The sequence below is a fragment of the Syzygium oleosum genome, unplaced genomic scaffold (assembly GCF_021117445.2).
Source record: "Syzygium oleosum isolate NSW1041296 unplaced genomic scaffold, Sole_v2.1 Sole_v2.34, whole genome shotgun sequence".
Classification (NCBI taxonomy): domain Eukaryota; kingdom Viridiplantae; phylum Streptophyta; class Magnoliopsida; order Myrtales; family Myrtaceae; genus Syzygium; species Syzygium oleosum.
In genome coordinates this window covers 2,290,597-2,318,596 of record NW_026607518.1, presented here as the reverse complement: position 1 = coordinate 2,318,596, position 28,000 = coordinate 2,290,597, and the positions used below count along the sequence as shown (strand labels likewise).

The following is a 28,000-nucleotide window of genomic DNA, read 5'->3' as shown; positions in this document are numbered from 1 at the left end:
GTTAAGCTCAACCATCACTAACCGAGTTTCATCAAATTCGCACAACAGCAAATGGAGTTTGTTCGAGCTTATGGCCATGCCCTGATGAGCTTCGTTCAACATGACCATGGAAGCTGGATTTTTTTTTAAGCTCGCAGCCATGGCCGTTCAGGATTTTGCATTGGTGGGGATGGTAAATTTGTGGGTATTCATTTGGATTTGGTGGTGCTTAAGTTGAAGAAGAAGAAGAGGAGGAAAAAGATGATTATAGTTGAAGAGAGAGCATTGAAAAAAACAACAAAATAAATTCAAGTCGACAAATTTCAAACCACATTAACCATGTCATGAAATTTGGAACGGCCTTAATGTCAACAAATTCCGTCATCGAACGGACCAGAGATGACCGGTAACGCTTCTAAAAAAGTACATAGACGGTTTTGAATAAAAATTGAAGTAGTGTCGTATAGTACTCTCCTTCAAGGTTGCCAAACGATAAACAAAGAGGTTGTCCATTGTCAATCCACAAGAAAGATTCCGAGACATCACAACATGATGTGCTTCACAATGGATCTAACTTTGGATCTCTCACTCGATCTATATACGTACAAACACATGTATATTTATATTAGAAAAGGAGCGTCATGCGTTTTAAATTAATTAAATAAAATAATACGTAAAATATTTGGATGCCATTCATCTTAATAATCGCAAAACACATTTTTGTCCATCTATAGTCATGTGCAATCATATCACATCACAAAATAATGCACGGGTTTCTTATGATTTTTTTTTTTTGTAATTTTTTGCAATTTAAGTTCCCACTAAATTTACCTTAATTGCTAGTATAGATATAAGTATATAATATGACCAAATATCAGTAACTTAATATATAATTTGAGGAGGGAAGAAAAGAAGATAATTCCCAATTGAATTATCAATAATAGATAAGAGAGGGAGAAAAAATACGGGTAGCTACGGCCATCAAACGACATCATACACAACAAGATTACCGTGGGACGCATCATATTCACAGAATTCCACTTCTGCCAGCGCTTGCAGTTACTAATATAGAAAAGAAAAAAAAGAAAAAAATCATTAAAATAAATTAAATTAGAAAAAAAAACTTCTTTTTCTACCTGATCATGGCAAAGGAGTGTCGCTCATTACAGGCGCCAAGCGCGAATGCGATCGCCTCTTCGCGAACCGGGCCACTCGAGAAGCCATTCGTTCACTGCCAGGTCTTCCAGTTGCCAAAACATGCGAAGCGATATCGGTTCGCCGGGAAGGCGAGACCTCTCGAGCTCAGAGCTCTAGCTTCAGGTTCATATGGATGTTCTGCCGATTAGTATCTCTTGCCCCTTTGCTCTTTTGCCTGAAAACTTTCCCAATAGGATGGGGTTAACTTTTCTTTTCCGTTCTTTCTTTATCTTTTATTATTGATTGTTAAATTATTATCTGGACACTTATACATGAACATATCGTTTTGCATGTTTAGAGATAAATTCGGAAAGCATTGCATGAAATAACACTCTGTTGGAAGGAAAAATGTACCAATAACGGGCTTTAGGTAAACTATTCTGATCAAGTTTGAAACCCAAAATCTTTAATCTCCCATCTTACTAGGCTCTTGATAGGCCCGGAATACGTTAGTGATGGATCTAAACCTAAATCTAATTAAACAAAAAATGAGAAACTAATTTGCGGTTGGTAGGGTTTGGGAGAGCCCGTGTCTAGGGCAAGCACAAGCTTGCCATAGGGTTATTCGCGCCTGCCTAACAATTTGTTAAACTCTCTCGGGTTTCATTTCGGAAGGGTCGCAGCTAACCATGTTTTTCGTCATCCTCTGCTTTCCTCCAACCATATTTGGATTACAATTTAATGGGCATCACCAATATTTATTTTTTGAAGAGGGTAACTGACTCACCAATGGGATGCATGGATATACCATGATATAAGTAGACTTTTAATCAGTATTTGGTGCTAAATCTTGAAGTATTCCATGTAATATATGGATGGAGGAAGAAGTACCCTTTAGTTGGTCAGATATGGGTTTGCCAATTGCATGTTTTCATCCATCAATCTATCAATGAAAAATGGAAAATAGTTAGGATTGATTTTTTTTTTTTTAGTATGTGGTTCCATCTTGTCATTGCCTTCTTAAAATTTGTCCAATAAAAGAAGAAGCGGTCATGAGAAGCAGGATTATCGCAAAGTCCTCACCAAAACTAGTTATTTTATCCGCGTGTTGTCTCCATCCCCTTATATTATGTAATATGAGATCTATACGCCCTTTAGATTACCATAAAAATTTGAATATGTTACGTATAGATGGAGCCAATTAAGAAAAATAAATCTGGATGGAGGAGGGCTTAGCTTAGTATAAAAATAAAAGTACATCCATTATATCACTTGATCTTCACAAAAAAAGGAATAACTTCATTTTTCACCAATTTCTAATCTTTAAATTCGCCCAAGTGAAATTTATCAAGCAGAATCTTGACAGATTGACAAATTTTGTTAAGATTATTCCGCACTAGTATATTCTTGGCTGATATTATTGAAAAACAAAATCTCAAATTTGTAATTGTTATGGTATGGATGATACGAATGCGATTGAGAGAATGCGAATAGCGGAATAGAATCTAATATTTCATCTTCAAATGGGATTTACATGTAGATTAATAACATAAGTGTCTCAATCGACACTGAGAAAAACAAGGAAAACCGAACAACCGACGTAGAATGCTTTAACATCTCTTAGCAGAACCTAACTCTAATACTGAGATCCGGGTAGAGACCAAAGGTCTTACGCGATCACAAATCTAATTTGAAGCATTTTCTCTCCCTTCAGTCTATCTTCTGATTATGGTACACCGTAGTGATCGGGGGGTAGTTTGGCCTGGTTCTCCTCGCCTTCCTCCTCACAGGAAGATGATGCGCGAGTCCACAGATGAAGGGACATAAGATGGTGGAAATGATAATAGAGATCCCAAAACAATCACTCCCCGCACACCCATTTCTTGGATAATTTCGTTTTTCTGCATTGAAAATTAGAAAAAAAGGCATTATGTCAATTACTGTGAAATAGAATGATGACGAATGTAGAGAGAAGATTCATAGTTTTTACCATGAATCTAAAACTTCTAAAAAGTTGGTGATCCGATTGCTTCGTTGGTTGAGCAATTAAGATTCGTATTAAGTTCATGCTCACGAAGTTAATTGAGATTCCTATAAGTTCGTAACATCGTGAGTTAGGAGAAGAAGTTTGGAGAGAGAACATTTCTCTAGACATAACACATTCGGCATCTAAATTTCCTAAGTGCTATAGTTTATATAGGTAAAGAATGAGTAATTGTCGTAAAAACAATGAATTTTTTTTCATATTTTACATTTAACACATTACTATATAATAAAGATGCAATAAAAAGTTAGTGGTGTATTTCATGTTATTGGGGATTTACCTACTTAAAAAGACTTCGTTACCATAATTAAAAAAAATGTATAAGACATCGGATGTGTCACGCCCCGAACCCAATCGAGCACGCGACATACTTCTCTGGTCGAATTATGCGAAGTCCCAGGATATCGCCGACCCAAAACAACTTATCAGAGATTTTCCAATCAGCGAAAGCCACAATTACTAAACCCGGACAAATAATACTGGGGTAAACAGGGAGAATGCACACATTCATTTTTCATTCAAACTCATATAATATTCACAGTCTACAAATCATCATATACATAAGCACACCGAACTATATACCATCGATAACCAAAACGATCGATGACCTGGGTATTCTATCATAAAAAATGATACGCTCCAAAAAGCCTAATCCCAACTCCTACTCTAGCCCCTACGCCCTCTGTTGGGCGTCCACTCTGAGTCTGATTCTTCGTCATCTGATTCTGAGTTTCCTTGGACTGTCTGCTCCTCCGAGGATTCCGGCTCGGCCTCGATCTCAATCGGGTGGTTTATGTCACCCGACTCCGCTGGAACCTCGTCCCGCTCCTCCGAGTCGGACTCCTCATCAGACCCGTACTCTGGTACAAATTCGGGGTCAATCCACTGCTCATACGGGGGTATATACTCCGGTTCTCCTTTAGGCTCAGCAGGTTCATCCTCGGGCTCTTCCTCTTCCGGTTCTTCCTCGGGGATCGCCTCGAGATCCACGTCCATTGAATCGTACCCCGCCTGCGATTCATCAGGTTTTGGTTCATGCTCGGCCTCCGAGGGTTCAGGTGCTGCAGGCGCTTGTTGCAATCCAGACTACGCCAGACTAGTCTCCACACTAGTCAACTCGCCATCAAGAGGAGGTATAGCAGACGGGTCCCAGTCCCCAACTCCATCAAAGGGGTAGTCAAATCCACGAACGGGACTAAACTCGTCTATCCTGTCTCAAAAGAACCAAGCCGTGTACGTGTTGGCTTGCAAGAGGGGTAGTCCTACGTCTACCAAAACTACCGTTGTATGCTTAACCCAGGTCATATTATCATCTATAGGAAACTCTACAACATTGTGGTCGTTATGCACCGGTACTCCAAAACGCTCCGATGGCCGCGACGGAGGATTCATTGCTCAGGCCGGGGTTCTGAAATTTTTGGTTGAAACAACCATGAGAATACATCTTAGCAAGCACACATCCTAAACCCCACCTAAGCTATCACGTACCTCCAGACAATCACAAACATAATCACAATCAGCCATCACATAACATGCACTCAATTATGCTTACCTGGACCTTTCCAGCGTGCCACCTGCACGTTAGTCACAACAACACCATTTCCAATCACACGCACATTCTAATTACGTTTCATGCATTTGTTCCGACCTCATCACATTCTTTCCACACAACTTGCTAGTGACCCGCATAATGGTACCGCCTCAGGTTCACTGTGACCATCTCATTCTCAACTCGGCAGTGACCCGTGTAGTAGTACCGTCTCAGGTTCACTGCGACCAACTCATAACAACACTTCAGGGCCCGCGTAATGGTACCGCCTCAGGTCGTGTATCTTGCCCGCGTAGTGGTACTGCCTCAGGCTCAACACCCACCACCTACGATACAACCCGCGTAATGGTACCACCTCAGGTTGGCCGTCCTCCGGTAATACCGGGCATCGTCCCACGTAGTCGTACCGCCTCAGGACGGATCAATATCCCCGCGTAATAGTACCGCCTCAGGAATTTAGTGATCATACGAACATACTCGCCTACCATATATTTTATCTGTACCCCGTGTAAACACGCCTCAGGGCCTTTTAGTGATCACACGCACATCGCACGCCTCAAATCTCACACGTGCACACACTCAGGTATCAATCAATTGCACCTTAATGCACCCAATTTCATCACCACAACTCAGCCACATTACAAACACACAATCAACATACAAATTGCCATTTTTCCACATCCAAACTACGGCAATTCAATTCCAGCCCTTTACGACATTTTCACACAATTAATCGCCGAATCCAAATACCCAATTTACATACCGCACAACACATCACAGCACGCATTTCAGCCACTCACAGCCCGCTTTTGGCCTCTAATTTTCCACCAAAATCTCCCAAATTCATTCCTTAGGCTCGCTAATCAATTCCGCCCCTAAAACTATACTAATCCGCGTCTAATTAAATTTGATTCTACCTCAATTTGTCCGTTGATACCCGAAGTCCTAAATAAAGTTTAGGGCGCGACTTACCAAACTCTAGACTAACTCGGCTAGAGCGAAAAACGGGTAGCGGTCAACGGTGAGCGGCAGCGAGTGGCTCGGCGGTGGCGGATGGGCTGGACGGCGTGCGGCGGCGACGGCCTCCTTGGCCGTGGATCACGGCCACACGAGGGAGAGAGATAACCGAGAGGGTGAGGGGGGACGGCGTGAGGGTGGTGGTGGTGCGGTACGGCGGTGGCACAGCAGCGGTTGGGCAGACGGCGGTGGCGCGACCGAGAGGGAGGGGCAGTCGGCGGTGAGGGGAGGGAGAGAGAGATTGAGCTGAGAGAGAGTGAGAGAATGAGGAGAGAGAGAGGGGGGGTTTTGGTCTAAATAGTCAAGACCAATAATTGAGGGGCCAAAATGACCATCATGCCCTTTCCTCATAAACCCAATCAACGGCCGAGATTCATTCTTATCCTGATATCGACGGCCCAGATCGAATCTTTCCCACAAATATCCAAGGGCAATTAGGGAATTTCATAAAATTCCAAGGGCAAAATTGTCCAACTCAAAAATTAGGGCAAAATGACCAAAATGCCCTTCCCATTTAAAGCTTGCCCTTTATAAACCTCCAAGGGTAATATGGTCACTTTTCCATTTTCTTGCCAAAATTGAATTTTTCTGAAGGATTCGGGAAAATACAAAGCTATACGTTCCAACCACAACGTCGTCCTAACGTCCCGTCGTGACTTCCTAATTTTCCGATGCCCAATTTAGGCTCCAATTAATAATTGGATTTTATTTAACGTAACTCGAGCATTTCTCAAACTAACGGGCGGCTTTTGGGGAAATTCGCATATTCGACCTGTGGCTAATAATAAATCAAGTCACATGCAAGTTCATTCGGTTCGTGACGACTTTGATTATCATGTAATTGCGAGGTTCGATCACTAGTTCCGTCGGCACGATCGTTCGGTATAGGTTCTGGATCATTCGTCAATTCATTTCGTGGTCCAGCGGAATCACCCGCGATCTTTTACTATGACAGTGGCGAACTGACCCTTGGCTATCCTTAGATCGGCCTACAGTGGCTCAAAATGTCACCTCGACGATTTTATGATCGAAAATCAATTCACGATCGAATTTCTCTAGTCACACGAATTTAAATCCCTAATTAGCCTTTCCCTAATGGTTAGTATCCCAGGAATGATCAGTTCCGAGCGAGAACTAACTACGAGTACGTTCATAAAACCAAGCATTTCATAAATTTCAAATGGGCAAATTTCAGGATGTCACAGGATGTGCAAAGCATCAAGAATGGAAGATAATATTGGCGAAATGGGCAATTGGGTAATTGCCATTAAGGCTTGGGATAGATCGAACTCTAGCATTTAAGAAAAAGCCATTTTGGAAAGATATATAATGGATTTTGGTAGAATATGTTGCTTTCCTTTGGCTGGTGTTATAAGGTTTCTCCTAATATGAATAATTAACGTTCATGTGCCAGCTAATAGTTTCAAGATGGAAAATAATCTTTCAAATCCTAGAATTAAGACATCATTATATTAAAAAAATTGGAGAATTCGGTTTGGATATTTTTTGCTTAATATATCCAATTTTGTTGGATTTTTCTTTTGTTTTTAACTGTATCCAATTTGAGCTCATTAAAATGCCTTCTAAGCTTCGTCCAACTCGACTATGGCTAGTCCAGCTTTGTTAAGCTCAACCATTACTAATCGAGTTTCATCAAACTCGCACAATTGCGAATGGAGTTTGTTCGAACTCACGGCCATGCCCTGATGAGCTTCGTCCAACATGACCATGGTGGCTGGATCTTTTTTTAAGCTAGCGGCCATGGCCATTCAGGATATTGCATTGGCTGGGATGGTAAATTTGTGGGTTTTCGTTTGGATTTGATGGTGTTTAAGTTGAAGACGAAGAATAGGGGGAAGAAGAAGATAATGATAGTTGGAGAGAGCATTGAAAAAAACAAGAAAAAAAAATTCAAGTCAACAAATTTCAAACCACATTAACCACGTCATGAAATTTGGAACAGCCTTAATGTCAACAAATTCTGTCATCGGACCAACCAAAGATGACCGGTAACGCTTCTTAAAAAGTATATAGACAGTTTTGAACGAAAATTGAAGTAGTGTCGCTATAGTACTCTCTTTCGAGGTTGCCAAACGATACACAAAGAGGTCGTCCATTGTCAATCCACAAGAAAGATTCTGAGACATCACAAGATGACATGTGTCACGCCCCGGACCCTAACGGGCTCGCAACACCCCTACGACGGTCGTATCGAACGCGACGTCCTAGGACTTGTCGCCGACCCAAACGAAATACCCAACGTCATACGCAAGCGGAAGCGAAATTTTAAACAACCCAGACAGTAAACGGTGAAGAAGGGAGTAGTACTTACACAAACCAATAAATGCATTCCATTGCATGGCATAACTTACAGCATTAAAAAATACACAATATCAACCCAGGCCACTCACTTCAAACCACATTCATCAAAAGGGTGCGGTGGTTGGTGAGCTTAACTCCTCTACAAAAAGAGCACTCAAGAGACGGGGTAACTTGACCCATCCTTGATCCCCGAGGTACTCTAGCGGCGTCTCCAAATCAATCACGGTTGCGGATCTAAAATGGTTTATATTGCAACAATGAGAATAAATCTCAATAAGCAGACAACCTAAACCCCACATAGGCCAATGCATACCCAGACAAGTCTCAACATGCAATCTAACAGCCGACATATTAAAATTCGCATAAACGTACTTACCTCGCCTCAAGTCACACGCCAACTCCGCATATTCGTCAAATCACTATAATGCAATAATATTTCAAGAACATATCACAATCACCCAAGCGCCATACACACATGCATTCACCCAATTCAACCAAACACATTTCACATGCGCATTCATCCAACTAGCCACAACCCGCGTAAACACGCCTCAGGTCCTTTCTCACAACCCGCGTCAACACGCCTCAGGCCCATTCTCACAGCCCGCATCAACACGCCTAGGACCAACTTTCTCCAATGACCAGCGTAAACACGCCTCAGGTCTAACCTGCCTTCCACGGCCCGCGTAAACACTCCTCAGGCCATTTAGACAAGCGCATACGCCACATTATTCAATCAATTCAATGTCATTCACATATTCAAACAACACTCTAATATGCTCAATTGCCAACCGAACAAATCAATCCGCATGGGCACTAAAACAACCACCATTCTATCAATTTAAGAATCGCGAACGCGCACTCGCGACAATAACAAACGGCAGTAACAACTAGCCCTCAAACCGCGATTAACATACGCGCAATGAGCACCAAATCAGCCCACAATTCTAACAACACTCTATTGTAACAACGCTCACCATTCCAACACATTTTAACCCACATTCCGTTCAACAAACCCACCAACATCATCCCATCAAACTAACGATCAAGCCGGCCATAATCATTTGCCAAATCAATCCCAAACGAGCCATATTCCAGCCATCATCAATCCACTAATCAGCCACCAAATCTGTCACGTCCCGAACCCCAATGAGCACGCAACATCCCTCCGAGGTCGTCAAGTATGCGACATCCGAGGACTTGTCGCCGACCCAATCGAAACACGAGCGATTAAACGCACGCGGAAGGGAATACAAACTCTTCATACAACATACAATTTAACGAGATAGTCAGGAAAACACTTCACATAAAAACCAGCAAGTCATTATAAGATCACAAAGATAACTCAAGGAGGTTTACACAATTACAAACCTCACACAAAGCCACTTCCTAACGAGGCCACGGATACAAAAGGGAGGTTGACTTAAACTCCTCTACAACAGGGCATCCAAAAGGATGATACATCCAATGCCCAATATCACCCCAGAATTTCGAACCGCACGTGACGACTACTCGTCATTCCAAGCCTGAAAAATGTTTAACAACGGGGGATGAGATAAATCTCAATAAGTAACTACCTAAGCCTTGCTTAGGCTAATGCGTACCTCCGAACAATCCTAATCATGCAATGCCGACATCCAACATGTCATAACAATCACAGCCTCCCTTACCTCGCCTCGACACATACGCAAGCTCTGCACTATAGAATCCCGCCATAACATTGCCAATTGCTCATCAAGCTTGTACAATTCAATTCAAGGCATAATCATGCATAACACGATCAATAACCCAGACGTTCTCATCAATTAACTCAGGCAAAGCATTCCCCAATACAAATCGCACTCATTAAGTCCATATTATTAACGACCCCTCGAGCCACCGAACTCCCGCCGGTCTTCTGGCGTAACCAGGCATCGTCCCGCTACGTCGGCGACAACAACGTTGGGGATCGAACACCCCCCGGCAAGCCGAGTACCCAACGTCATTCCACTTAGGAGCATCGATGTGACATCCCGAAAAATTGGTCCACTTGGGGTTTATAAAATACTGAGTTTTATGAATGTACTCGTAGTAAATTCTCGCCCGGAACTGATCATTCCTGGGATACTAACCATTGGGGAAAGGCTAATCAGGGATTTAAATTCGTGCGACTAAGAGAAAATTCGATCGTGAATTGAATTTCGATCATGAAATCGCCAAGGTGATATTTTGAGCCACTGTTGGCCGATCCGAGGATAACTAGGGGTCAGTTCGCCACTGTCATAGTAGTGGATCGCGGGTGATTCCACTGGACCACGAAATGAGTTGGCGAACGATCCTGAACCTATACCACACGATCGTGCCCCTCGAATCTAGTGATCGATCCTTGCGATTTTAATGACAACCGAAGTCGTCACGAACCAAATGAACTTGCATGTGACTCGATGTATTATCAGTCACGGGTCGAATATACGGATTTCCCCAACCAGCCGCCCGATTGTTTGAGAAACACTCGAGTTGCATTTAGTAAAATTTAATTATTTAATTGAGCCCAAATTGGACATTGGAAAATTAGGAAGTCACGGTAGAACGTTAGGACGACGTTGCGGATGGAACGTGCAATTTTGGATGTGCCCGAATCCTTCTGAAAAATTCGTTTTCGGCAAGAAAATGGGAAAGTGACCATTTTACCCTTGGAAATTTATAAATGGTTAGTTTTACAGGGCAAGGATATTTTGGTAATTTTGCCCTAAAATTTGGAAAAGACAATTTTGCCCTTAGAGTTTTTGAGAAATTTCAAGATTGCTCTTGGATATTTTAGGAAAGATTCGATCTGAGCCGTCGATTTCAAGATAAGATCGAATCTCAACCGTCGGATGAAAAGTAGAGAGAAGGGCATTTTGGTCATTTGCCATTTTGGGTCAAAATTGGACTATTTAAGCCTTGACCCATTTTCTCTCTCCTCTCTCTCTCTTCCCACCAAAAATTCCCCCTACCGTGAGCTCTCCCCCCCTCCGGCCGTTTCTCCCTCCCACCGTGCCGCTCGCTGCCTTGCCGCGCCGCCGCCATCCGTATCACCGCCTAGCGTCGTTTCCCCCTCTCCCTCTCGATTTTTCTCTCTCTCGGCCGTGACCCTTGCCGGCCACGCTCAAGCTGCCGCCATTCGCCGTTCACCGCTCGCTCGCCGTCGTGAGCCGTACGTCGTTGCCGCCGCAAGATCGCCGTCGATCGCCGCCCGTTTGACTCTAGCCGCGTGAGTCTAGAGTCGGGTAAGTTCAATCTAAACCCTCGCCTAGTTTATCGGGTATTTTCGGACCCGTTTAGACGCGAGTTGGTAGAAATTAAGGGCTGGATTGATTAGCGGGCCGTAGGATTGAATTCGGGAAGTTTCAGCGGAATTTTAGAGGCCGATCATTGGCTGTGATGTGCTGTTCTATGTGCTGTGATGAACTGTTTGGCGTGTGGTCTGTGCCGTTAGATCCGGCTCGGAATTTCATGAAAGTGTCGTGAGGGCCGGGAGTGAGATATGGTGATTTTGAGGGCGAAAAAGGCTGATTGATGGCTGTGATGTGTGGTTCTATGTGCTGTGGGGTGCTGTTTGTTGTGTAGTTGGTACCGTTAGGTTCGGCTCGAGATTTTGTGAAAATGCTGTGAGGGGCCTGAATTGATTTGATAACGTTTGGGTGTGGAAAAATGTCAGTTTGTGTGTTGACTGCGTGTCTGCGATATGACTTTGTGGTTGTGATGTATTGGGTGCAATTGTGTGCACGGAATTAAATGTGAATGTGTGCAAGTGTGAGATTGGGATCGGGTCGAGGCATTATAAGCTCGGATCGCGATCACGTAGGCCTGTCGCATTTAGCGCAGGCTGAGGATTAAGGAAGTGGGAAATGAGATTGGCCCGAGGCATGATCAGCTCGGGTGAAAATAGGATCGGGCCGAGTCGTTCTAAAACTGGGGCCACGATCATGTAGGCCTGTCGCATTTAGCGTGGGCTGAGGAAAGTGTGAAAGTGGGATCGGACCGAGGCGTGTGATGCTCGGAGCGCGATCGTGTGGGCCTGTGGCGTGTTTACGCGGGCCGAGGAATGGGATTGAGAACGAGGTGTGTGGTATGGTAAGAGAAAGTGGGATCGGACCGAGGCGTGTGATGCTCGGGGCGCGATCGTGTGGGCCTGAGGCATGTTTACGCGAGCCGAGAAGTGATTGAGCTAGTGGGGTACGACGAGGAAAGTAAATGAAATTGATGTGATAGCGCGTGATCGATGTGTGTTTTTGGCATGGAACTGTGTGTGGATTGGGGTGTGCGAAGTTTGAAATGCGTGCGAGTTTTGAATGTTGTGATTATAAACTAACATGCAGGTTGAGTATGCCAACAGTCCAAGTAAGTGTGATTGCGTGGTTAGTGTTTGTTCGTGTTGTTCGTTTGTGTGTCTGAACTTGTCTGGAATACGTGGTAGCCTAGGTAGGGTTTAGGTTGTGACTTATTGAAAAGTGTCTCATGGTTGTTTCAACCAATCCATTTTAGAGCACCCGCCCGAGCCTTGAACCTTCCACCGCTACTGCCGCAGCGTTTTGGGGATCCCGATGCACACCGACATTGAGGATTAGAATATACCTTGCTTGCTAATCCCTTTTGAGGTTGAAGACGCGATCCGTAGAAGCCAGTTGGTGTGTGTGTATTATAAGTTTGATATTAAATTAAGGAGTGCTTGATGTGAATAGTTGGTGGTGTAATCAGGAAATCCGTTCGGGTGTGTACTATCAGTTGATGTGAATTTGATGAGTGTTGGAAATGTTGGGTTGTAAAGAATTGGATGTTGTATATTTATATATCGAGGTATAGTTTTATGTATTGGTGGTTTGGTGATTTATATCTTCCTGGTGTTCTCCAATTTTATTGTCTGGGTTTATCTCATTGATTTCTGCTGTGATCGAACTCTGATGGAATCAGGAGGTCCGCGTCGTTTCCTGGGACGTCGCACTGATTCGACCTGAGTAAGGGATGACGCGCGCTCGATGGGGTTCGGGGCGTGACATCCCCGTTTAAATTGGTATCAAAGCAAGGACAGCTCGATTTAATTCGGTCGAAGCTTGAAGTGATAAGGAGAGGAGACCCAGGATAGTTGTAGCTGGCTAGGAAAACCTTAGTGAGCCATAGATGTGTCTAGTGCTACACGTATTTCCAGACTGTTCGTTGTGGATGCTGGTTGAATTGAGTGTTCTAATGATTGAGTGCAGGTGCGTCTGGACCTAAGGTATGTGTTCGAACCTCATTGATTGTGTTTTGGTGATGGTTGCCTGCTAAGTGGATTATTGTCGTAATTCACTGCCTAGGACTAGATTGATCTAGTTGGCCTAGGTTACTAATTCCTGAGTGGAATTATAGCAGGTAGGAGAGTGGTAGGAAGCTGAAATAATCAGCAGCGAAGGAAGAGGTGTAGGAAGAGTCCCAAGAAGGGGCGCAGGAAGAGGAACAAGAGGTAGAGGTCGTGCTCGAGCTAGAGCTGTAGAGGACCTCGGAATGGGTGCTAGAACGATAGAAAACCCTGGAACTGATGCCGGAGCTACAGTGGACCCCAGAGTCGATGTTAGACCTGCAGAGGATCCTAGAATGGAAGCGGTCATGAGGACCCTAGAACAGATTGGTAACCTAATAGGACAGAAGACTTAGGAACGAGCTGCTACGATTGCCCAAGCTACCGAGGCCGCTGTAGCCGCTGCTGCTAATAATAATAATGGGAATCAAGGGCAGGGGCAAGTGATGGTGAATAGACAAATGCACCAATTGGTCGAGCAATTTATGAAGTTAAAACCGCCTAAATTCTCTGGAAGAGGTGACCCTGAGGCTACACCTCGATGGGTAGAGGAACTTGAGAAAGCTTTTGAGGTATCAGGGTGCACCGATAATGAGAAAGTAACCCTGGCAGGATATCAATTACAGGATAATGCGAATGATTGGTGGAAGGCCACCAGGGATAGAATATTTCCAAAAGGTACAGCCCGGACTTGGACTGCTTTTACCGGGAGTTTCTATGAAAAGTATTTCTCGGCAAGCGCTAAGGAAAGAAAGCTAGCAGAGTTTATGAGACTCCGCCAAGGCCAGATGACGGTAGATCAATATGAGGCGGAATTTGCGAGATTGTCTAAGTTTGCGCCGAGAATGGTAGAGCATCCCGATGATAAGGTGCGAAGATTTCGGGATGGATTGAAAGCTGACATTCGCAGCCAGTTGTTGCTGGTGAATCTGAGGACTTATGAGGAAATATTTGATAGGGCTCAAGTTCTTGAGCGGGATCAGGTAGATAGGGCCGCCGCTTCTGGATCGAGGTACGTTTCGACTAGGGACAATAGGAATCTTGGGAAGAGACCGATGTCGGGAAATCAGCATTTTGTCCCTTCGATTAGGAGGAATATTGGGAAGCTGAATCATTACCAGGGCGCTATATGCCAGTCATGTGGGGGAAGACATGGGGCTGGACCCTGTCCTAGTAGGAGCATTATATGTTATAGATGTGGCGGAGTGGGCCACCGAGTGAGAACTGCCCCAATAATAGACAGGATAGGTCGCCTGTACTGCCACCATTGCCTAGAGCTGGAAATCAAGTTGGCCCGCCCTTACCCCCGAACCCGAACAGGCCACCAACACAAGGACGAGTGTATGCGATGGCTAGAAGGGAAGCGGAGAATGCGCCGGGCGTGATCACAGGTATGGTCTCTCTCTGTGATCTTGCTGCTTATGTTTTATTCGATCCGGGGGCGTCGCATTTGTTTGCATCTGATCAGTTTGTTAAATTGACTGGTATGGAGCCGCGATTACTTGATGTTATACTATGTGTTACTACCCCATTGAATGATAAGATTTTAGTTTCGTTGGGGTGCTCAGATTGTAAGATTGTGATTGGTGATAGGGAAGAAAGAATTGATTTAGCTGTTCTGGCGATGTACGACTTCGATGTGATAGTAGGTATGGACTAGCTAGTTAAGCAGAGGGCGGTAATGGATTGTAGTAGCAAGGTGATCCAATTTAATCCCGTTGGACACCCTAGATTTGAATTTGTAGGAAGTCGGGGAGGAACCTCGATTCCTTGGATTTCGTCGCTAGAAATGACGAAATTGTTGGATGAAGGATGTGAAGGATTTCTAGCGGCTGTAGTTGATTCGACGGCTGATGAGCCGAGGCTAGAGGATATAGCCGTGGTATGCGAATATCCCGATGTGTTTCCTCAAGAATTACAGGGATTACCGGCGGAAAGGAAAGTAGAGTTTGTAATCGAGTTGGCACCTGGAACTGAGCCAATCTCGAAGTTGCCTTAAAGGATGTTATTATCGGAATTGAAAGGATTAAAAGTCCAGATGCAGGAATTATTGGACAAGGGTTTCATGCGTTCTAGTGTGTCCCCATGGGGAGCACCGATCCTGTTGGTAGGAAAGAAGGTCGGGACATTGAGGTTTTGTATCGAATGCCGGCAGTTGAATCAGGTGACAATTAAGGATAAGTACCCACTGTCGAAGATCGAGGATCTGTTTGACCAATTGCAAAGCGCCTCGATGTTCTCTAAGATCGATCTACAGATCGGATGTCATCAGTTAAGGAACAGGAAAGAGAATATCCTTAAGACTGCTTTTAGGATGCGATACGGGCGCTATGAGTTCACAGTGATGCCCTTTTGGTCTAACCAATGCCCTGCTGCCTTTGTGGACCTGATGAACCAAGGATTTAAGGAGTTTCTAGACCATTTCGTCGTAGTGTTCATTGTCGATGTATGGGTGTATTCGAAAGGCTCGGAAGAGCGTGAAGTGCAATTGAGTAAGGTGCAACGGACCTTAAGAGAACACGCACTCTACGCCAAGTTCAGTATGTGCGAATTTTGGCTTAGCAGAGTAGCGTTCCTTAGACACAGGATTTCGGGAGATGGAATGTCTGTGGACCTGACGAATATTGAGGCACTCACTAAGTGGCTGAGACCGACATCAGTGAAGGAGATTCGAGGTTTCTTAGGATAGGCTGGCTATTATCGACGTTTTGTAGAGGGGTCTTCGTCGATAGCCACGCCATTGACGCAATTGCTTAAGAAGAGAAAATTCAAATTTATGTAGATCACCAAAGCCTCAAATATCTGTTTTCGCAAAAGGAGTTAAGTCTGAGACAGTGTCGGTGAATAGAGTTGGTTAAGGACTATGATTGTGACCTTTGGTATCATCTCAGAAAGGCCAATCGGGTAACTAATGTAATGAGTCTGAAGTTAAGTGTCGCACATTTGATGGTAAGGAATGGACATTGTTAGAAAGAGTACGAGACTCGGGGTTTAGATTCGAAATAAGTCAAGTCTCAAGCTGGATAGCCACTCTGAGGATTGAATCGGAGATTCAGACTAAGAGTAAGATCTTGCAATCTGCGGATCAAGAAATTCAAAGAATTCTAGACATGGATAATATTAAGGGGAAACCTGACTTCCAAGTGTTCGAGGATGAAATTTTGAAGTTTTGAGGATGTTTATGCGTGCCCAATGAGTTGGAGCTTAAGAAGAGATTTTATCGGAAGCTCATAGGAGCAGTCATGATATTCACCCTAGGCAGCACGAAAATGTACCGGAAATTGTGGTAACATTATTGGTGGAATAAACTGAAAAAGGATGTGGCCAAGCATATGGCCAAGTGATTGGCGTGCCAACAAGTGAAGGCACAGCACTGTAAGCCTGAAGGGTAATGGAGACCATTGGAAATCCCTGAACGGAAATGAGAGCTCATCACAATGGATTTGGTAACGGGATTACCAAGGAGCCAGAGAGGACCCGGTTCCATGTAAGAGATAGTGGATAGACTGACTAAGTCAACGCACTCCCTGGCAGTGCGAAAGGATTTTGAATGGGAAAGGTACGCAGAGTTGTATGTGTGTCGGATAGTCCGTCTTCCTAGAGTACCGATAACGATCACGCTGGATCGTGATCCGAGATTTACCGCTAAATTTTGAAAGAGTCTACAAGCGGTCATGAGAACAAAGTTGTGGTTTAGTATAGCCTGTCATCCGCAGACGGATAGCCAAACTGAAAGGACTATTCAGACTTTAAAGGATATGCTTCGGGCATGTGTATTGGATTTTCAGGGTAAGTGAGAAGAGTAATTGCCCTTAGCAAAATTTGCTTATAATAACAGTTTTCGGCATAGTATTGGAATGGCGCCTTTTGAAGCGCTATATGGCAGGGCATGTAGAACGCCCGTGTGCGGGGATGAAGTAAGAGAAAGGAGTATCACCAGGCTAGAGTTAATTCAACAGTCAATTGAGGCTGTTAAGGTGATTCGTGAAAGGCTGAAATCAGCACAGAGCCGTCAAAAGAGTCATGCAGACAGAAGGCGAAGGCCTTTAGAATTTCAAGTAGGGGATCACGTATTTCTTAAGGTATCTCCCATGAGAGGACTATCCAGGTTCAGTAAGAAAGGTAAGTTGAGTCCGAGGTACGTGGGACCTTTTGAGGTGCTAGAAAGGATTGGGGATTTAGCGTATCGTCTTGTACTTCCACCAAATTTATCGCAAGTACATAATGTGTTCCACGTATCAATATTGAGGAAATATGAACTGGACCCGATTCATGTGCTCAACTATGAAAAGATAGAAGTTGATGACAAAGTGTCTTATGTCGAGAGACCAGTAAGGATTGAAGATCGGAAAGAACGGGTTCTAAGGAACAAGACGATCCCGATGGTCAAGGTGATTTGGGAACATCACGGGACGAAAGGCGCGACATGGGAAAGCGAAGAACTAATACAACGTCAATACCCCCATTTGTTTGAGTAGTGGTGGGATTTGTAAATTTCGAGGACGAAATTTTTGTAAGGGGGGAAGAGTTGTGACATCCCGAAAAATTGGTCCATTTAGGGTTTATAAAATACTGAGTTTTATGAATATACTCGTGGTAAATTCTCGCCCGGAACTGATCATTCCTGGGATACTAACCATTGGGGAAAGGCTAATCAGGGATTTAAATTTGTGCGACTAAGAGAAAATTCGATCGTGACTTGAATTTCGACCATGAAATCGCCGAGGTGATATTTTGAGCCACTGTTGGCTGATGCGAGGATAACTAGGGGTCAGTTTGCCACTGTCATAGTAGTGGATCGCGGGTGATTCCACTGGACCACGAAATGAGTTGGCGAACGATCCTGAACCTATACCAGACGATCGTGCCCCTCGGATCTAGTGATCGATCATCGCGATTTTAATGACAACCGAAAGTCGTCACGAACCGAATGAACTTGCACGTGACTCGATGTATTATCAGTCACGGGTCGAATATGCGGATTTCCCCAACCAGCCGCCCGTTAGTTTGAGAAACACTCGAGTTGCGTTTAGTAAAATTTAATTATTTAATTGAGCCCAAATTGGACATTGGAAAATTAGGAAGTCACGGTAGAACGTTAGGACGACGTTGCGGATGGAACGTGCAATTTTGGATGTGCCCGAATCCTTCTGAAAAATTCGTTTTCGGCAAGAAAATGGGAAAGTGACCATTTTACCCTTGGAAATTTATAAATGGTTAGTTTTACAGGGCAAGGATATTTTGGTAATTTTGCCCTAAAATTTGGAAAAGACAATTTTGCCCTTAGAGTTTTTGAGAAATTTCAAGATTGCTCTTGGATATTTTAGGAAAGATTCGATCTGAGCCGTCGATTTCAAGATAAGATCGAATCTCAACCGTCGGATGAAAAGTAGAGAGAAGGGCATTTTGGTCATTTGCCATTTTGGGTCAAAATTGGACTATTTAAGCCTTGACCCATTTTCTCTCTCCTCTCTCTCTCTTCCCACCGAAAATTCCCTCCACCGTGAGCTCTCCCCCCCTCCGGCCATCTCTCCCTCCCACCGTGCCGCTCGCCGCCTTGCCGCGCCGCCGCCCTCCGGATCACCGCCGAGCCTCACGCCGCCTAGTTGCCGTTTCCCCCTCTCCCTCTCGGTTTTTCTCTCTCTCGGCCGTGACCCTTGCCGGCCACGCTCAAGCCCCCGCCGTCCGCCGTTCACCGCTCGCCCGCCGTCGTGAGCTGTACGTCGCCGCCGCCGCAAGATCGCCGTCGATCGCCGCCCGTTTGACTCTAGCCGCGTGAGTCTAGAGTCGGGTAAGTTCAATCTAAACCCTCGCCTAGTTTATCGGGTATTTTCGGACCCGTTTAGACGCGAGTTGGTAGAAATTAAGGGCTGGATTGATTAGCGGGCGGTAGGATTGAATTCGGGAAGTTTCGGCGGAATTTTAGAGGCCGATCGTTGGCTGTGATGTGCTGTTCTATGTGCTGTGATGAACTGTTTGGCGTGTGGTCTGTGCCGTTAGATGCGGCTCGGAATTTCATGAAAGTGTCGTGAAGGGCCGGGAGTGAGATATGGTGTTTTTGAGGGCGAAAAAGGCTGATTGATGGCTGTGATGTGTGGTTCTATGTGCTGTGGGGTGCTGTTTGTTGTGTAGTTGGTACGGTTAGGTTCGGCTCGAGATTTTGTGAAAATGCTGTGAGGGGCCTGAACTGATTTGATAACGTTTGGGTGTGGAAAAATGTCAGTTTGTGTGTTGACTGCGTGTCTGCGATATGACTTTGTGGTTGTGATGTATTGGGTGCAATTGTGTGCACGGAATTAAATGTGAATGTGTGCAAGTGTGAGATTGGGATCGGGTCGAGGCATTATAAGCTCGGATCGCGATCACGTAGGCCTGTCGCATTTGGCGCAGGCTGAGGATTAAGGAAGTGGGAAATGAGATTGGCCCGAGGCATGATCAGCTCGGGTGAAAATAGGATCGGGCCGAGACGTTCTAAAACTGGGGCCGCGATCATGTAGGCCTGTCGCATTTGGCGTGGACTGAGGAAAGTGTGAAAGTGGGATCGGACCGAGGCGTGTGATGCTCAGAGTGCGATCGTGTGGGCCTGTGGCGTGTTTACACGGGCCGAGGAATGGGATTGAGAACGAGGTGTGTGGTATGGTAAGAGAAAGTGGGATCGGACCGAGGCGTGTGATGCTCGGGGCGCGATCGTGTGGGCCTGAGGCGTGTTTACGCGGGCCGAGAAGTGATTGAGCTAGTGGGGTACGACGAGGAAAGTAAATGAAATTGATGTGATAGCGCGTGATCGATGTGTGTTTTTGGCATGGAACTGTGTGTGGATTGGGGTGTGCGAAGTTTGAAATGCGTGCGAATTTTGAATGTTGTGATTATAAACTAACATGCAGGTTGAGTATGCCAAGAGTCTAAGTAAGTGTGATTGCGTGGTTAGTGTTTGTTCGTGTTGTTCGTTTGTGTGTCTGAACTTGTATGGAATACGTGGTAGCCTAGGTAGGGTTTAGGTTGTGACTTATTGAGAAGTGTCTCATGGTTGTTTCAACCAATCCATTTCAAAGCACCTGCCCGAGCCTTGAACCTTCCGCCGCTACTGCCGCAGCGTTTTGGGGATCCCGATGCACACCGACATTCAGGAGTAGAATATACCTTGGCTGCTAATCCCTTTTGAGGTTGAAGACGCGATCCGTAGAAGCCAGTTGGTGTGCGTGTATTATAAATTTGATATTAAATTAAGGAGTGCTTGAGGTGAATAGTTGGTGGTGTAATCAGGAAATCCGTTCGGGTGTGTACTATCAGTTGATGCGAATTTGATGGGTGTTGGAAATGTTGGGTTGTAAAGAATTGGATGTTGTATATTTATATATCGAGGTATAGTTTTATGTATTGGTGGTTTGGTGATTTATATCTTCCTGGTGTTCTCCAATTTTATTGTCCGGGTTTATCTCATTGATTTTTGCTGTGATCGAACTCTGATGGAATCGGGAGGTCGTCGTCGTTTCCTGGGACGTCGCACTGATTCGACCTGAGTAAGGGATGCCGCGCGCTCGATGGGGTTCGGGGCGTGACAATCGATCCGGCCTCCACCGCGATCGGCATCGTCTGGGATCGAACACCCCCCGGCAACCCCAGGTACCAGACGGCAACGTTGGGGATCGAGCACCCCCCGGCAAGCCGGGTACCCAACGGCATTCCACTTAGGAGCATCGATCCGGCCTCCACCACGATTGGCATCGTCTGGGATCAAACACTCCCCCCCCCCCCCCGGTCAACCCTGGGTACCAGACGGCATCTGAACTCCCGCCGAGCATCGTCTAGAACTCCCGCCTAGACGGAACGTGACGTGATCATGCACACACATTATCCACTCAATGCCAATTTTTATCTTTGTAAATTAGCCCAATGTCAACTAAATCCGTTAAAATGCCACGATAATACCAAATCATTCTTCTCGAGAGAGAAAAATCGAAAATGTACAAAACCGGGTCCAAACTGGGCAGTTGCGCAGTGAGCGAAATCCTTTTTAAATAAATAGTAAAGAAACTTCAAAAATTATAAATTTTGGATATATTGTACAAAACATCGTGATAAACATTTTCTATGAAGAACTCAAAACCCATTTCTAAATTTAAACACCTCTTTTTGTCACTTGAAGTCAGACGAAATTCAACCCATCCGGTCAGGCCGCCTGACCATCAAAATGCATCTCATCCAGTACACAAATCACTTTGGAAAGCCTTGAAATTTTTATATGACATAGAAACAAGTGTTTTTAACAAGTTTCATGAAGGAATTTTGTTGAAAAGAGGTCTGGAAAAATTCATAGAAAATCGGAAATACCAGAATGTCGGATGAACAGTAAATCCGGCAGACTGAATTCGGTCCAAAAATGGACTTACGAATGACCCTAAAATATCTCCAAAAATTACAGATTTAATATGTGTTATACTAAAAGATGTTATGAACAACTCTCATGAAGAACACTTCCTCAAATTCGGCCCACACAAATCACAACAAAAATATCAAAATCCAGCGACGCAGCAGCAACCTTATCGGAAATCAACCAACAAGCACCACCAAGCAAACCAAGCACAACTAGCCACTAAATCAACTATCCACAGCCTCTAATCCACCCTCAAACATGTCCCTTAGTCACCCCTTAGCCTAGTCAAGGGTTAGGAAGCCACTTACTCAAGGCCTAAGCAAGATTTTCAAGATAGGGAGCCTAACAAAGCAAAGCCAAGCCAAGCAAGCAGCAGCTGTTCTGGCGGACGTACGCATGACTCGGCAACGGCGCTCACGGCAGCTGAGGGTGGCTGAGCAAGGGAGCTGGTCGGTCTGGTGAGCAGCAGCAAGAAAAGCAAGAAGCAAAGATGCAAAATGATGAAGAAGTAATCAGCAACGTAGAAGCAGAAGCATGGGTAGAGCAGCGTGAGTTGAGGAGTCAACAACGGGGAGGAGTGGCGTGGGAAGTCAGCAAAGCAGAAGTCAGAAGGGAGGGAAGCAGCAGGCGTGAAGCAGAAACGGTATGGGTTCAGCAAAAGCAACAGGGTAGAGCAGAAGTCAGCAGAAAATGAAACAGAAATGGCAGCAAGGACGTGGGGGAGGTCAGCGGAAAGAAGTCCGCACGTGGGGCAGCGTGGGGCAGCGGCAGCGTGGGGGAGGAGAGAGAGAGATTTTCAACATTATCTACCCAAATATTTTGTCCATAATTTTCCTTTTTCCACAATTCCGATCAACCCGATAATTGGCCACACTTTAACGAGACGACATCCAATAAATTAGTCGTGAAAATCTTAAAACTTCGATACCCAATTCGGATTCTAATTAATGGTCAAATTCAATCGAACGCGACTTTAGTGCATCTCGAACTAACGGGCGGCTTTTAGGAATTTACGCGTATCGACTCGTGGCCAATTTGATATCGAGCCACATCTAAGTTTACTCTAGCCATGGCGACCTCGGTTGTCATGTAATTGCGAGGGTCAATCACTAGTTCCAAATGAAACGATCGTTCTGATTAGGTTTATGATCATTCGAAATTTATACAATGGCCAAGTGGAATCACCCGCTATCCAATTGCACGACATTTGCGAATCCTTCCATAACCATCCTTGGATCGGCCTTTAATGGCCCAAAATATTCTCTCGCCAATCCTTATGGTCGAAGTGTCAATCCATGGCCAAGTTCTTAGGTCCACGTACTTGATTCCTAGCTAGCCATTCCCTAACGGTTAGTCTACTCGAGAGTGATCAATTCCGAGCGAGATTGACTAAAAGCGCATTGAAGAAATATTCATTTCATAAATCCCGAAAATTGGTCGAAATTCAGAATGTCACAACTCTTCCCCCCTTACAAAAATTTTGTCCTTGAAATTTACAACTAAACCACAATACTCAAACAAATGGGGGTGTTGATGCCTTATGATCTCTTCACTTTCCCAGGTGGCCCCTTCCGTACCGTGATGCTGTCTAACGACTTTAACTAACGGGATCGTCTTGCTTCTCAAAACCTACTCCTTTCTGTCCTCAATCCAAATAGGTCTTTTCACATACGACACCCTGTCGTCCACGTCTATTTTTTCATAATTCAGCATGTGGGTCGGATCCGGTTCATACTTCCTCAGCATGGACACGTGGAAAACGTTATGAACTTGAGACAAATTTGGCGGCAAGGCTAGTCGATAGGCCGGAGTTCCAATCTTTTCTAATATCTCAAACGCACCTACGTACCTTGGACTCAACTTTCCATTCTTGCCAAATCGGAACGTTCCTCGCATTGGCGACACCTTAAGAAAGACATGATCTCCCACTTGAAATTCCAAAGACCTACGTCTCTGATCCGCATAACTTTTCTGACGACTCTGAGCGGTCTTAAGCCTGTCTAGGATGATCCTAACTGCCTTAACTAACTGTTGTACCAACTCTGGACCCGTTATACTCCTTTCACCAACCTCATCCTAACAAACTGGAGTTCTGCATGCTATGCCGTACAACGCCTCAAACAGTGCCATTCTTATACTCTGCTGATAACTGTTATTTTAGGCAAATTCAACGAGGTGTAACTGTTCTTCCCAACCTCCTTTAAAATCTATCACGCACGCTCACAACATGTCCTCGAGCGTTTGAATTGTATTTTCAGACTGACCATCCGTTTGCAGGTGATAGGCCGTGCTATATTGCAGCTTTGTCCCCATAGCTGTCTGAAGACTTTTTCAAAAAGGTTGCAGTAAACTTAGGGTCTCTGTTTGACGTGATCGTAACTGTCACCCCATGAAGAAGGACTATTGGTCGCATATATAGCTCGGCATACCTATCCATTGCAAAATCCTTTTGCACTGTCAGAAAATGTGCTGACTTAGTCAATCTGTCGACGATAACCCAAATCGAATCATGGCCTCTCTGGCTCCTCGGTAATCCCATGACGAAGTCCATAGTAATGTGTTCCCATTTCCACTCGAGAATTTCCACTGGTCGCAACACCACTAGGCTTACAATGTTACGCCTTCACTTGTTAGTATTTTAGGCACTTTGCCACGTGCTTAGTTACATCCAATTTCATCCCGTTCTACCAATAGTGCTGACGCAAGTTCCGATACATCTTTATACTATCCGGATGAATGGTGTAGTTGCTACAGTGAACTTCTGCTAAGATTTCGTCTTTAAGATCCGCGTTATCGAGGACGCACAATCGTCCACGAAACTTCAACATCCCATCCTCGGATACTCGAGAGTCGGTTTTCCTCTTAGTTGCATTCATACTCAAAATCTTTTGAATCTCAAGATCCGTAGATTGTAATTACTTAATCCTCACCTGAATCTCCGGTTCGATCCTTAAAGTAGCCAATAAACTTGAGAGGTGACTTACCTCAAACTTGAATTCCGAATCTCGCACCCCCTTCAAGTAAAGTCCATTCTTTAACCATAATATGCGCAATGCTTGACTTCCGACTAATTGCACCTGCCACTTTGTTGGCTTTTCCGGGATGGTACAAAATATCGCAATCATAATCCTTTAGAAGCTCCATCCAACGACGTTGTCTCATGTTCAATTCCTTTTGGGAAAACAAGTACTTTAAACTGTGATGATCCGTATAGATTTAAAACCTTTCTCCACATAAATAATGCCTCCAAATCTTAAGTGTAAAGATGATAGCCGCAAGTTTCAAATCGTGCGTTGGGTAATTTAGCTCGTGAGGCCTCAATTGTCGCGAAACGTATGCAACCACTCTTCCATGCTGCATTAACACACATCCCAATCTCTTTAGCGACGCATCACTGTAGATTTCATATCCTCCGGAATCTGACGGTATTGTCAACACGGGCGTGCTCGTCAACTTATTGTTAAGTTCCTGAAAACTTTTTTCGCACTTATCTGTCCATTCAAATCTTATTTCCTTCTTTAGTAGGCGAGTCAGAGGAGTAACTCGTAATATCCATATCTTGTCCGATAGGCCGTTTTCGGTATATCCTCCTTCTTAATCCTTAGTTGATGGTAGCTCGTTCTTCAGTCTATCTTGGAGAATACCAATGCCCCTTGCAGTTGATCGAACAAGTCATCTATTCTTGGTAACGGATACTTGTTCTTGACGGTCACTTGGTTCAACTGCCGATAGCCAATGCACAAACACAATGGACCATCTTTCTTCCTTACGAACAACACTGATGCTCCCCACGGCGACGCACTTGGACGAATGAACCCTTTATCCAGTAGTTCTTGTATTTGAACCTTCAACTCTTTCAACTCTGACAATGCCATTCTGTAAGGCGCTCTAGAGATTGGCTCCGTCCCATGGCCAACTCAATCACAAATCCAACTTCTCTCTCAGGTGGTAATCCCGGCAATTTCTGAGGAAAGACATCGGGGAAAATTACACACCTCGGCTATGTCTTCTAGCCTTGGTTCCTCAACCAACAATTTAACCACAAGATAATTATCTTCCTATATCTCAAAGACAAAGCTCAATCCATCAAATTTCACACCAACGGTTTCCCAAAACAAATCACCCCAGTACTTTACAAAATCCAAAATTTCCAAGCGATAACTCATTCATCCAAATCTTATCAAAAGATATCATCAGTAATTCCAAAATCCATAAACTGATTGCGTCTATTCACCATGAGCAATTATATGTCTTACATGACCATTCAATCTATAACTTCAAAAATCGCTTCTAATACACCAAATATCATCACACATCGCATTTAGACCTTTAAGACAAATCCTCCGCTTCCTTCCTAGCCATAGCGCACAACCTTCCTTGTGCCTGCGGTCGGTCCTGGTTAATCTGCGGGGCAACTCTAGCTTGATGTCCTACCCGCGATTGTTGTTGTTGCATTGGCGGCCTAGCTTGTCAGTTTGGGCAGTTTCTCACTTGGTGACCATGTTGGCCACATCCAAAACATGCTCCAGGTCCACCTGGGCAAGGGCCATTCCCGTGCCTCCTTCCACAAGACCGACATGCGTCCTTGGAGTAGTGGTTCGGCTTTCAAAAGTTCTTTCTTACCGGAGGGACAAATCGCCTATTCGCAGTCATCTGCTCCTTTCCAAAGTTCCTATTGTCCCTAGTCGACGCATACCGCGATCCAGAGGCGGCAGCCCTTTCTGTCATGTCTCGCTCAACCATCTGAGCTCTCTCATAACGCTCATTGTAATCCCTTAAATTCAGGAGTATCAACTGACTACGGAGATCCGGTTTCAGTCCATCTCGGAACCTCCTTGCCTTGTCCACAGGGTCTTCCACCATCCTTGGTGCGAACTTAGACAATCTTGCAAATTCCGTCTCGTACTGATCTATTGTCATCTGGTTTTGACGGACCCATAGAAACTCTGCCATTTTCTGTTCCTATGCACTCTCAGAGAAGTATTTCCCATTGAAGGTCTCAACGAAGGCAGTCCAATTTGGGATCGTGCTTACAGGAAAAACCTTACCTCGGGTGGCCTCCACCAGTCATTTGCTACACCCTGAAGTTGATACACCGCTAGGGTCACCTTTTCTTCCTCCGTGCACTCCAGCAGTACAGAGGCTTTCTCCAATTCTTGAACCCAGATAGTAGTGGCCTCGGGATCTCTCTTCCCGTCGAACTTGAACGGTTTCAGCTTTAAGAACTGCTCCACAAATTGGTGCATCTAGCGATTTCCATTTCCATGATTTCCATTATTCCTATTATTTCCATTAGCTCCATTAACAGTGGCAACAGCGGCCTCAGCAGTAACAGTAACAGTAGCAACTCGTCCTTGAGTCTGCCTACCCATCAAGTTTCCAACCTCCTCAAGTGCTCTCAAAATCCCATCCACTCTGTGATCCTCCACAGCTCTAGCTCGTGAACCCGATTGGCCTCTTGTTTCCCCATTCCTCGGCTGCTCATTCTCACAGAGTTCTCTCACCAAACACCTAAACTGCTATAATTCCGTCCAGGAATTAGAGACCTAAGCCATCTACTCAAGTCTAGCAGTTCTAGGCAGTAAATCACGACAATGAGCATAGGATAAGCAGCCACCAAAACAAGCATGAAGAGCATATAACTAGTAGGATTCTCGATCTTACCATACTCCTTGCAGCGCCTGCAATCACGAATATCACCAAACAAGCATCCAGCAATCACAAAACAAGCATTGTAAGGACACAACCAATAGAGTTTTCGTTCTTACCTTTAGTCTTGCCGCACCTACAACCAACAGTAATAACACGAAACCACCCAGCACTCACAAGCAAATAACCACGAGATATGCATTAAACACCCCACATGATGCAAACTCAAGCCTATTAACCACAAGCACATAATCTCAAGGCATGCATAACGCAATCTATTCATGTGATCAGCGAAGGTCTCCCTAACTAACTACCTCAAAGTCATCGTCCTTATCACTCCAGGTCTCGACCAAATTTGGATCGAGCTAACCTTGCTCTGATACCAAATCAACGGGGATGTCACGCCCCGAACCCCAATGACCACGCAACATCCCTCCGAGGTCATCAAGTATGCGATATCCCAGGACTTGTCGCCGACCCAATCGAAACACAAGCGATTAAACGCACGCAGAAGCGAATACAAACTCTCCATACAACATACAATTTCACGAGATAGTCAGGAAAACACTTCACATAAAAACCAGTAAGTCATTATAAGCTCACAAAGATAACTCAAGGAGGTTTACACAATTA

General features: G+C 44.7%; 1 protein-coding gene across 1 annotated transcript; it reads right to left on the bottom strand.

Annotated features, from left to right (window-relative positions):
• Positions 1–16,358: 16,358 nt before the first annotated feature.
• On the bottom strand, positions 16,359–26,964 carry LOC130135553 (uncharacterized). Its single transcript, XM_056305016.1, has 3 exons — positions 26,767–26,964; positions 26,415–26,680; positions 16,359–16,422 (listed from the first exon to the last, which is right to left on the bottom strand). The coding sequence occupies exons 1-3, from the start codon at positions 26,962–26,964 to the stop codon at positions 16,359–16,361; spliced, it is 528 nt and encodes a 175-aa protein (XP_056160991.1).
• Between the last annotated feature and the right edge of the window lie 1,036 nt (positions 26,965–28,000).

Excerpts from the sequence above, each read along its gene's own strand:
- LOC130135553 (XM_056305016.1), bottom strand. The coding sequence starts at position 26,964 with ATGCACCAATTTGTGGAGCAGTTCTTAAAGCTGAAACCGTTCAAGTTC. Across the intron at positions 26,681-26,766 it reads ACTGGTGGAGGCCACCCGAG|GAACAGAAAATGGCAGAGTT; the intron begins GTAAGGTTTTTC and ends GAGAGTGCATAG. Across the intron at positions 16,423-26,414 it reads GCTGCCGCCTCTGGATCGCG|ATTGCAAGATCTTACTCTTA; the intron begins GTATGCGTCGAC and ends CTTGATCCGCAG.